The 13,097-nt window shown below is 36.5% G+C and overlaps 1 protein-coding gene across 2 annotated transcripts in view; it reads right to left on the bottom strand.

Moving 5' to 3' along the window:
- ttc23 (tetratricopeptide repeat domain 23) overlaps positions 1 to 13,097 on the bottom strand; it is a 28,399-nt gene that overhangs the window by 10,879 nt on the left and 4,423 nt on the right. For both annotated transcript variants that reach the window (XM_003200452.7, XM_073930314.1), the window contains exons 6-7: positions 3,967 to 4,138; positions 1,455 to 1,560 (exon numbers count right to left, since the gene is read on the bottom strand). In XM_003200452.7, the coding sequence (XP_003200500.4) occupies positions 1,455 to 1,560; positions 3,967 to 4,138 (278 nt within the window). The remainder of the gene's footprint in view (positions 1 to 1,454; positions 1,561 to 3,966; positions 4,139 to 13,097) is intronic.

Genomic DNA, 13,097 nt, shown 5'->3' with positions numbered 1-13,097 from the left:
TCACTTCAATTAATTTTTAGATGTTTAAAACAGCTCATTATGCTGCAAACTGATGTTTTCTTATTATATTATTCATCTTTTTATGCTTACATGCATGAACACGCTTGTTTGTAGAGCAAGTAGTCAAACCATTTCCGTTTATTATTCCTAGCCATTTCTCCCATAGGCGACTGAATCGGAAATTCTGAAACGATCACAAACATGAGCAAACTTCCACACTGCAGAATAAGGCCAATAGCCTACACCTCAAAGAACCAGCCTCAATGTTGTCTGGTGCAATCTTATATACAACTTTTTTTTAATTCATTTTTTTATTTAATCATTTATTATTAATATTCATATACAGTGGGGAAATAAGTATTGAAGACGTCATGTTTTTTTCTGGGAATAATATTTCTAAAGGAGCTGTTGACATGGACTTGAACAAGATTTTGGTACAAATCCAAACAATACAAAAATAAAAATAATTAAAAACAAAATAAAATCTGAAAAATTAGTTCTGTGTAATAAGAATGAAATGACACAAGTAAAACAAGTACTGAAAGGAATTGAATACTTTATATAAAAGGCTCATTTGTTGATGGCAGCTTAAAGACAACTTTCATATGGAAAATGAAATCACGTTAATTGCTCAGGTGTCAGTCACAGATTTAACAAAGTGTAAAAATCTTGATGGTTCTATAAGTCTCTTATATCAAGTCTGATTTTAATTTATATTTTCTATTGGATTGAAGTCAGGTGATTGGCTGGGCCATTCTACAGCTTGATTTTCTTTCTCTGAAAGCATTTGAGAGTTTCCTTGGCTGAGTTTCACATCGTTGTCTTGCTGAAATGTCCACCCTAATTGCATATCCATCATCCTAATGAAGATGTTGGACTGAATCAGCTAATATTAATTTACAATCACAAAGGGCAAAGAATTGCTACATTACTACCAGGAGATATCAGCTGCTGTCTGGGTTTTCACTGCTGTTCTACTCCTCCCTTTCTTTATGTGTTCAATACTTTTTCCCTGCATCATTTCGTTTTATTATGCATAACTCAATTAGTAACTAATTAAATTTGTCTTCTTTGCATACATGGATATCTTTGATTGTTACAAACACCAGGGGAAAATTTCAAGTCAACAACACAGCAACCCAACAATCAGTTTTCAGAGAAAAACGGTGACATGTTCAATACTTATTTTCCCTGCTGTATCACACTAGTTTTCCAAAAAGTAATGATTTTTTTGTTCTTTTAAACACATAAAATGAAAACTGTCTTGTTTGCAAAAGGTTTTTGCAAAATATGAATTTTGCACATAAAGTAAATTCACAACTTTGAATGAAGACATCTAAACATCTAAGTTATCTAAAGGACAGCTCACATTTTATATTTCCTAATATAATAATATTGCTCAGAGTGTCATAAACTCCCAGTATTGTGAGATTATTGTGAAAGCATTAGGTCACCATTGTGTTGAGGCTCTGAAGTGGAGGAATAGGCCAGAGCCAAACTGTGAGTGATCTGAGCCCCTTCCAGACCTCCAGCACTCTGACTAACAGCAATGGAATGAGCCTGAGAGAGAGACGTGAATGCAGATAAATCACACACAGCCTGAACACAGCAAACATTATCAATAGTTACAATCTTAAATCATTCTGCGGGGTAGATTTAAAGACTATCTATTTTACTATCTGACACTGGATGTCTAAAATACAATTCAATATGGATGCATACATTCTGACCCATGTGTTTTTTTAGGTACATTTGGAAAATATAAATGATAGCAAACAATAACATTCTATTTCTTTTTCATTCATTCATTCATTTTCTTGTCGGCTTAGTCCCTTTATTAATCCGGGGTCGCCACAGCGGAATAAACCGCCAACTTATCCAGCAAGTTTTTACGCAGTGGATGCCCCCTCCAGCCGCAACCCATCTCTGGGTAACATCCACACAAACATTCATACACTGCGGACAATTTAGGCTACCCAATTCACCTGTACCGCATGTCTTTGGACTGTGGGGTAAACCGGAGCACCCGGAGGAAACCCACGCGAAGGAAGGGAGAACATACAAACTCCACACAGAAACACCAACTGAGCCGAGGTTCGAACCAGCGACTCAGCGACCTTCTTGCTGTGAGGCGACAGCACTACCGACTGCGCCACTGCCTCGCCCACTCTATTTCTTTTTTATATGATATATTTATCATTTCCCAGAAATGGGTTGCGGCCGGAAGGGCATTCGCTGCGTAAAAAACTTGCTGGATAAGTTGGCGGTTCATTCCGCTGTGGCGACCCCGGATTAATAAAGGGACTAAGCAGACAAAAAAATGAATGAATGAATATTTATCATTTTATAGGTTTTAACTAAATTAAAACAGATTTTTTGCATCTGCAAACTGGTCACAGCCTTTTGTTTAACTACACTGAATTTCTTCTTTTAATTACTGTTTACTTTGAGATGGTTTGTTAGAGCTATGCAAATCAATATTAGAGAGCTCTTCTCTCTTTATAATTCGCCAGTATTATAATTAGATTAATATTTGCTCATTTCATTTCAGTTTGAGGTCAGCAAGACTTTTAAAGTTTATAAAAGTCTCTACTAAAATGCACTTATTTGATCAAAATACTACATTAAAGTAATAGTAAAGCAACATTTGATTTCAGATGGCTTATTAAAGTCAATATTAGTGAGTCCCTCTCTTTTTATTTGCTACTAGTATTTTCATTTAATCAATATTTTATAATCTAATGTTCAATAAAGGATTGAGGTTGGCAAGACTTTTTAGTTGAAAAAGTCTCTTTTACTCACTAAGGCTCGCTTATTTGATTAAATGCATTATTTTAAGATATTAACCCTTTGAGGTGTGCATATTTTTTGGCCCACGTCTTGTATTAAATAATAGGCAGACACAACTCTGATAAATAGTAATAAGCTATTAAAATAATAATAACAACCTGTAGACAAAAGGTCGACCAGGTGGTTATGATGCCTGCCAAGGAGTTAAAATATAAAATAACTGTTCTCTATTACAGCACAATTTAAATATGCATATTTATATGTGATTGCAATGCATTCATTACTGGATGTTGTGCTTTGAATAATTTTTAAAACTTTCTTTTTAACTAATGTTTAAAATAATTATGACAGATTTTTCAGGACTTTATTAATGACTTACTTATAAGTACAGAAGCACTTATTAAAATCCAAAGTGAGTATACTAAATAATATTACAAATAATTGAATAAATAGGTAAGCCTATCAGTTTGAAGGATTCTGGCATTGTATGAAGATTTATATGACAATTAGTTATTATATTGGAGCTACATTGTGAGCCATAAACAGTATATGGTACCAAACATTCTTGATCTAAATACGTCTGACAAGTATGTCTGACAAGATCTTTTGGTATCAACCAGAGATGCCCAAAGTAGGGCCCGTGGGCCAAAGTTGGCCCATGGTAACCTTAGATTTGGCCCGCCATCCTATCTGAGAAGCAAGGAAGAATTATGAGGATGGTTTTGAGATTGTCAATTTAAATGAACATAACCCTTTTATTTACCCTTCAGTCCACGGCTCTAAGTGATATTTGGTTTTTGGCTCTTTGTTCAGACTATATTGAAAAAGTTTGGTCTCCACTGGTATAAACTATTGTTACATTAAATCATATTTTTGTGGGCATCTTCAGTAAATCAATGTAGGATAGGGATTTCCTATTATTTTTAAATACTTGTCTTTATACTTTATGTGTAATCTAAAGGCACTGGTTGGAGGAAATTAATAAATGACATGTTTCCTTTTCACTCCAATACCCTAACATTAGTAATTACACCAATGTAAGAAGCTTAAACAAGAAGCATGCATTCAGTTCACCAATCACCAAAAATCACTTAGATGTTATTCACTGCTCCCCTCTTCAATGATAGTTCAGTACAGTGCATTTTTCCTAATTGACAGCGCAGGATTAATGTTTACCTTCAGGAGATGTTCAATGGCACTATCCAGATGCCCCTGAGTCTGTTCAATGGCTGCCATGTTTCTATAAACAAAGCAGATTCGACTGAGCTGTTCTTCCTGATGAAGCAGCTCCAGGGTTCTTTCAAACTGGCTGAGGGCCTTCTCTGGCCTTCCCTGCCGCTGGTACACCCTACACAACATCCCATCAAAACAAAGACGTCATTTATCATGAAATCAATCCACAATGTCACATACAGAGCACTGCTGACCTCGCTTATGCATGAATTCATCATAAGAATGTAATGCCAGAACAATGAAAGGAAAAAAAGAAGAAGAAAAGGAGGCCTGTTCATGCAAACTGGTTAAAAACAGGAAGATCTGGAGTGTATTGCATAGGATGGCGGTAACCGCTCTGAAGCTTCAAGGAGGTCCGTTTTTTTTTATTTTTATTGAGATGTGATGTGGAGTGCAGCAAATCCAAACATGCCCTGCGGCTCTGAACTCAATAAACTAGAGCTCATGTCTTTATTAGGTCTGATTCTCCACTCTCTATATCAACCAGCAGGCATCCAGACTCAGTTCTCAACCAAGCACACAAGACTGACTCACTGTCTGTAGAAGTGTCTATGGCATTGTAAAAAGTCAGTGCACTTCTTCAAAAAAGTACAATTCTGTTTGAGTTGTTAAACAGATACTGACTTTTTAAACTTAAAAAATATAATAAACATACTAATATGTTAAATATAATACAATATTTAAAACTTTCAGCAACATTTTGCATGCAGAAAGGCTCACTGTTCATTGTTTAAAAAGTTGAGATGTCTGTTATTGAATATATAGTATACTATCAAATCCGATTTCAAGGCAAGCAGGTTGAAATCATCATGATAACTTTTTTGTCCATATGTGAAACACTTAAAGGTCCTGTGAAGTGCTTTGAAATGTGCACTTTTTATTCAATGTTTGACGTGATTTCAACTGAAAAATTAAGAGAGGGTGGGACAGAGTAGCCCCTCCCCTTTTAAAAAATTAGCCAATAGCGTTTTGTTTTTATTACTGCTTTGCAGGTTAGAGTGGTTGAGATCAAGCACATCAAATGAAAAGCAAAAAAGAAGCGTCTTGACGTGGGCGGGGTATGTCAGATACTAGAGAGCATCTGAATGGTAAGATTGAAAGAAACCGAAGGATGAGATGATGTGGAAAAAAACGTGTTTATATCGTTTTTTTATCTACTAAATCTGAATTTTGTCACTGTTTTGGAGCACACAAACACAGAAGTCCTTAAATCAGACTAAAACGAACATCTTATTTTAAAAAATATTTTCATTAGACCTTTAATTGTGCAAATTCTGACTGGCATTATTGAGTTTTGCTTGCAAAATTTTGCAGAGCAATAATGAATGTGGCCAGACCTCTGTGCTTAAAAAGCTGCATTTATTTGATCAAAATTGCATAAAAAATTTAATATTGTAAGGTACTATTTTATTGCATAAAAACTTTTGGTAACATTTTAATTTTATGTACAATTCACCCTATTACCAATTGATTAATGAAAACTACTCTAGCTGACAAAAGTCTTGTCAACAATCCTAATTGTAAGAGCAACAAATAACAACTTGACTTCAAGTTGATCATTTGGAAAAGTGTCAGGAGGTACATTTTTCTGATGAGTCATCTGTTGAACTGCATCCCAGTCATTTCAAATACTGCAGAAGATCTACTGGAACCTGCATGGACCAAAGATTCTCAGAGAAATCAGTCAAGTTTGGTGAAGGAGAAATCATGGTTTGAGGTTACGTTCAGTATGTGGGTGTGAGAGAGATCTGCAGAGTGTTGCCCATTACATTACAAACCTTAGCCCTCCTTCTCATACTTCAGCCTCCACATCAAAGTTCCTGAAAGCAAAGAAGGTCAAGGTGCTCCAGGATAGCCAGCACAGTCACCAGACATAAACATTATCATATCTGGGGTAAGATGGAGAAGGAGTCACTGAGGATGAATCCAAAAAATCTTGATGAACTCTAGGATTCCTGCAAGTATGCTTTCTTTGCCATTCCAGATGACTTTATTAATAAGTTATTTGAGTCATTGCGGAGATGTGTAGATGCATTCCTCCAAGCTCATGGGAGTCATACACAATATTCATTCTTTTTCCACTGCACCATGACTTTATATTCTATACTGAACATTATTTCTTTTAAGAGACAAGATTTTTGCCAAAGCAAAGTCAGACCTTAATCTTCTAATTAAATAATTAAAAATCTAGGCATGATCATCCTTTATTTAGTTAAAATAAGTGTAATCTAGAGGCCTTTGCCTTTCATGTAAGCCACTTCTGATACCAAATGATCAACTAGAAGTCAAGCTATTATTTGTTGTTCCTAAAACTTGGAAAGGCAACAAGATTTTTGTACAGTCTTGTATGTTTTAGCATTTACACTCATGTACAGCCCTGTATGTTTTGAAATAGTCTCCATGTAAACTTCAAACAGGAAAGTGGTGATGCCATATGTGTTATGTCAGTCTACAGGCATGTACAAGTAATGACAGTACTAATGTATAGTCCTGCATTAGTACAGTCATGTACTTTTGCATACCTATATATGACATGCATATTATATGACATCACTGTTTTCCTTTTTAAAGTTTACACAGAGACTCCATCAAAACATACACTTTGAGAAGGCTTTGAAATGAGCATTTACAAAGCCACAAACCATTGATGTCATTTAAATAAATGTACTAAACACAAAAAAGCGTTTTTTTTCTTCTGTTTTTCAGTGCAAAATGTGATTAGGGTTGTATAATATATATCAAAATTATCGTCATTGTGATAACATTATCTAAATAACATGTGTGATAAATTACATTTATTTTATGCATTGGTTGTTCAATCAGATGAGGCATTATCTTTATCCCCACCTCTTCAGTAGTTGCTGCTCTCCTATTCTCTGGACTGGCCCAAAGGTGAAATCAGAGTGGAAAATAAATTCTTAATGGTGGGAGTCAAGACAGGAGCCAATCAGAGGCAGAATATATGCTGAGGTCTTCACTCATTCATAGTGTTTTAAAGACTAAATGGTGTCGTATAAATTCCTACAAAGATGATGCTGCTCTTTGAGGGCTGCTTGGAGACATGCATCACCACAAGGCGATTCCATGCTCCAACAATCCATCTTGTTAAAAGCCTTGAGTCTTTCCAGATTCATCCACACTAATGGATCCCTAACTCAATATGCCCATCTAAGAGAAATGCAGCATCCCTGTCCATCAATACAAGACTAGCAATAAAAGTTCCATCACAAATAAAGGTTACAGTTTTAACTACTGGATATCCCGTGATGGACTTTCAGATGACTCTTCATTTATAAGCATTCACGCATATCTTTGTAATTTGATGATGAATAAATCAAGAGCTGTCTTATCTTCTATCTTTGCTGTATATATTTTAGGATTTCAACTGTGTTTTTCTAAATGAAATCATAAACTCTTAATCTGAATGTTCAATTGGATTTACTGTAATCAGTGAAAAACGCTCAAGGGCGACATTTGCAAAATGGCAACGATTTTAAACTGGACTCCACCAAGGTTTCCTCACAGCAGTCTGTGTGTACGCTGGAAAAGCCTGGCACCTTTTCAAGGCTACATCAGAAATTCCAGACTCTGGGTCTCCTTTTAGGGGCATCGAGCATGTGCCAATTCTGCTGCCTGGGTACACAAACCTAAACACGTCCTGTATTATGCCACGCCATGCCAGCGTAATACCAGCCATCCTCTCAGGCATCCTCTGTGGGAGGAGAGATATAATCTGCATGGAGAAATCTGATTTACCATCCGTTGTGCAGGGGCGTAATGCAATTAGGGATTTTACATGAACTGCCAAGTAGTCCCCAAAGCCTTCTGCTTAGTAATTGTTAACAGACCAATTCTGACGTAGAGTGCGTATGAAAGATTTTAGCTTTGATAGAAAGCAGTGCCAGCCAAAAAAAAGGGGTGGGGTGGGGGGTATAAAGTCACAGAGCAACAGAAAAGACTTCTTCAAAACTGAGGATAAACACTGATTACGTTATACTACTGCAACAGCACTACAAGTTTTCAGCCAAGTTCAGTACAGCTTCATTTACAACATCAGCAAACAGAGCTGGGGTTCAGTCTGTGGTCATATTTTTAGCTTGGTTCTCTTGGTTTTTATTTGGTCCAGAAAATGACACATTTAGTTCATTTACACCAGTGGTCTTAAGCTCAACTCCTGGAGGGCAGCAGCTCTGCAGTTTAGCTCCAACCATCTCCAGCTTACACCTGCTTTTTAGGGTGCTTTCACGCCTAGACTTTTGTTTTGGAAGCTGTCTCGTTTGCCCAGTTAGTGCGGTTTGTTTGGCATATGTGAATCCAGCAATCGGATACAGCTATATGAAGAGAAAATTATGAGTAGGGCGGGAGGTCATTCCAGACATCCCAAGTCTCCCGGAAGTTTATTTTGCGGGCAACCGGGAGTCTCTGTGCATTTGCGGGAGACTCCCGGATGCCAGCAAACGAGTGATAATCTCCCGGAAATCGCACATCTCACTCCCGGTTCTTAAATACATCGCACACCCTTCTCACCGCATCCCTCCTCGCTCTTCAAACCACCCCACCCCAGCTGAGCGGGACTCTGCAAAATAAACCGTGAAACTCTGACCAATGTGAGGAGAGTTTACTCACACATGACTTGTTTCAGCTGTTCTGATCCGTTTAGAAACTTTGCCGTGTGAAAGCGAACCACACCAAGAACAAATATAAACAATGTAACAATTTTAATCCCTATTTCGGAGAAATTTATCGATTCACAGTTGTGAAAGCACCCATAGTCTCTAGTAGTCTTAGTACCTTGATTAGTTGGATCAGCTGTGTTTGATTAGGGCTCGAGCAAAACTTTGCAGAGCTGCGGCACTTCAGGAATTTAGTTTGAGACCTATGATTTACACATTGACACAGTTTATTTAAACTACTTATTTAAAATTTAAATTAACACAATTCTTGAGTTTTTGGGGGGATAACTTAATTGATATATGTTCAATCTACCTAAAACAATTAGCCAAAATTAAGTTAACCTTATCGATTTGTGTTGGGAAAACATAAAGGAATTATGTGGAACTCACACACAGTGAGCTTTTTACAGTGTTGAGCGCTCATTGTCATTTTAAGACCAAACCTAAATATGTGAAAAAAATGCTTCAGTGACATATTTTGCAAAATGACCTACTGAATGTCTAAAACAGTGCTGTGTGCTATACTGAATGTTTGTTGTATCCATGAAAATTACGTTATATTAATCAGCTGAAAACTCAGAGCTTACAAAAAAATCCACCACAAAGCCACATGAAAAAAAAAGATTATACATTGTTTTTGAACTATACTACATTAAATTGTATATAGAGTACATGTTAGAGAATTTACAACCCTCTTCAATGAATGCTACAGCATACCGTAACCATATTAAACTGATCAACTGAAATAATTACTAATAATTATTAGTTTTTTTATTACAGTAATCTGGGGTGTATTGTAGAGTTGTAGATACCTACAGTAGTTGTAGAGAACTACAGTATTGGTATAATTTAATATTACTATATTGTAGTTGTATTACCATAGCAACAATAATTACCACACTAAATACTAAAAATAATCTACTATTGTATGGTTCAAAAGCACTATTTACAATAAATATTTGTTTTCATGTGGTAACAGATCTGCTACAAGATTTTCAGCTGTAATACACAACAAAGCTTAACAATTCAATGTGTTCTTTTTATGGTAGCATCCTGTGACATCTTTAATCTTCTTTAGATGTCTTTAGTTAATTGAAATATCTCTAGGTTGTATTGCAATCAAATTTCAGTTAAACTGCAACAGAGTTCGTTTGGAAGTGGACTATTGAAAAAATGGGTCTTAGTCCAGTTAAGTGCACAACAATAGTTCAGACAGTAGCACTCTTACATCCTCAAATGAACCAAACTAACAGAGAAATCACATCAACATCAACATCACATCGTCAGTCTAACCTAACCAAACATAAAAACAAAAAAGTGTTAATGAAAGAATAATTCTATTAAATTTTTCTTTTCTACTATAGTGTTTTTATGCTCATACAGTACATGATCACCAGCCTGTAGACCATTTTGTTGTGGTCGTGTACATTGTCCCATGTACATTTTCTGCTTGTTATCAAACTATTTCACAACTGTAACAAGAGGCAATTCATTCATAACTTAATGTTAAAACAGCTTTAATAACATTATTTATCAATATGTAGTTGTTTTTGGATTCTCAGAAGCTATAGAAATTAAAAATGCAAAACAAGAAATACGCTGGCTTGGACCATTGTTTTTGTTTACATCACCTAAAATGGTCTATGTGAAAAACAATGATTTTTTTGTTGATACAATGAATGAACATTTCTCATCTTATATTCTCTTTTGTTAAATGAGCAAAAACAGTTGAAACTATTAATCAATGTGGGAAAAGAATATTTGATTTGAGAGTCTTAGTAGAACTTGATTTATTGTTATATTTGAATTAGAGAAGAATACTAAAAATATGTTTCTACAAAAGTTGTGACCACACTGTAAAAAAAGTAATGACAAAAAATATATAGATATTTAGGTTTCAATTACATTTTTTTTAGTTACATAACGTAGTTAGTTTAACTTAATATTTTAGTCAGTTTGATTGATTTAAAAGGCGAGGCAGTGGCGCAGTAGGTAGTGGAGTGTGGACTGTGTGGAGTTTGTATGTTCTCCCTGTGATCGCGTGGGTTTCCTCCGGGTTCTCCGGTTTCCCCCACAGTCCAAAGACATGCGGTACAGGTGAATTGGGTAGGCTAAATTGTCCGTAGTGTATGAGTGTGTGTAAATATGTGTGTATGTTTCCCATAGTTGCGGCTGGAAGGGCATCCGCTGCGTAAAAACTTGCTGGATAAGTTGGCGGTTCATTCCACTGTGGCAACCTCGGATTAATAAAGGGACTAAGCTGACAAGAAAATGAATTAATGAATGAATGAATGAAAGATGTACGTTAAGATGACGAACTAAAAAAATTAAGGCAGCAACAATTTTTTTTACAGTGCACACTTACTGTAGATACTCCAGAATTTGTTCAACATATGCCCAGATGCTGTTGTCTATCTAAAAACTATTTGTTTTCTGTTTTAGCATATCTAGCATGTCCTCAGCAAAATTAGTAGGTAACTATTATTTAGAATTGACCATCGGTTTGCGTTTACCTGACTTATGTATACTGTTGCTGCAGTTTTCACTCTTATTTGCAATGTCATTGTTCAGAATGTGTGCTCAATTACAGTAATATTTGTTTTGCATATAGGTAAAATTATGTCCTTATAATAATGCCATTTTTTAAAAAGTTGAATAGAACAAATACAGTACACTCACTAGCCACTTTACTAGGTACATCTTGCTAGTACGGAGTTGGACCCCCGCTTGCCTTCAGAACATCCTTAACTTTCGTGGCATGGATTCAACAAGGTACTGGAAATATTCCTCAGTGATATTGGTCCATATTGACATGATAGCATCACACATTGCTGCAGATTTGTCTGCTGCACATCCGTGATGCTAATCTCCATCACATACCAAAGGTGCTATTTTCAATATCTGGTGATTGTGGAGGCCATTTGAGTGCAGTGAACTCATTGTCATGTACAAAAAACCAGCACGAGATGATTCACGCTTTATGACATGTTGCATTATCCTGCTGGAAGTAGCCATCGGAAGATGGGTACACTGTGGTCATAAAGGAATAGACATGGTCAGCAACAATATTGGGAAGGCTTTGGCATTGACATGATGCTTAGTTGGTACTATTGGGCTCAACTTGTCGCAAGAAAATTACACATGTTGCTGACGTCAAATTCTGACCCTGAATGTCGCAGCAGAAATCGAAACTCATCAGACCAGGCAATGTTTTTCCAATCTTCTATTGTACAATTTTGGTGAGTCTGTGCAAATTGTAGCCCCATTTTCCTGTTCTTAGCTGACAGGAGTGGCACCTGAGTGGTCTTCTGCTGCTGTAGCCCAGCCACCTCAAGGTTGGATGTGTTGTGCGTTCAGAGATGCTCTTCTGCATACCTCTTTTCTATCAGCTGGAACCAGTCTGGCTATTCTCCTCTAACCTCTGGCATCACCACAGAACTGCAGCTCACTGGATATTTTCTCTTTTTCGGAAAACTCTCTGTAAACCCTAGAGATCCCCACCAACCATGCCACGTTCAAAGTCACTTAAATCACCATTCTTTCCCATTCTGATGATCGGTTTGAGCTGCAGCAGATCGTCTCGACCATGTCTACATGCCTAAATGCATTGAGTTGCTGCCATGTGATTGGCTGTTTAGAAATTTCCATTAGCAAGAAGTTGGACGGGTGTACCTAATGAAGTGGCCGGTGAGTGTATATTTAAGTTAATACTTAATACTAAGTTAATAAACTGACAGTAATAAGCAGTTTTATTTTTGTAAGCTCAGTCAGTTTTTGGTAGAGTATAACTTCTCTATTCTGCAGAATACAAGTAATAACATCTTTTCAAAACAGCTTTTTATTTTCCTTCAGGAATCAGATTTTCTATCTGCCATCAAGTGGATGTTAAGTGGATGGATGATTCAACATAGCAAAAATGACACACTTGACCTTTGAAGTTTTGTTTTGCTTTGTTTTAACCTTGTCTGAGTGCGAACAGACATAAGAAAACGAACACGCATCAATTTTCAGTTCTGTCAAGGCCAAAAAATCTTAACCAGCCGGTCTCTAATAAGAGCTGATGTAAATATGTGCTTAGATTCATGTCAGTATGATAGTGATACGCTGACACTGAGGTTCACTCTTTCATGGCCTTCATCCGGATGAAAAAGCTGTAAGCTTGGGTCATTGTTTCAGGGTTTTGTGTTGGTATGTGTTGATAGCGCAGGCTCGCTCATTTCAAATATGTCAACACTGGCTTTACAGTTAAAGGCAGAAGAATTAGAAAGCTTTCATCGCAATCACACATGCACATTCTCTGGGAACACAAAGCCGGCTGACAAACCGATGAAAACACAACCTGCTAAATGGAAAAAACCCATAATGTAAACGCGTAATAAATGAGCTTTACTGTGTAGCAAT

This window comes from Danio rerio, chromosome 18 (genome assembly GCF_049306965.1).
Source record: "Danio rerio strain Tuebingen ecotype United States chromosome 18, GRCz12tu, whole genome shotgun sequence".
In the NCBI taxonomy this organism is placed as follows: Eukaryota; Metazoa; Chordata; class Actinopteri; order Cypriniformes; family Danionidae; genus Danio; species Danio rerio.
Note: the sequence above shows the minus strand (reverse complement) of the source record. Positions and strands in the feature narration are given on the sequence as shown.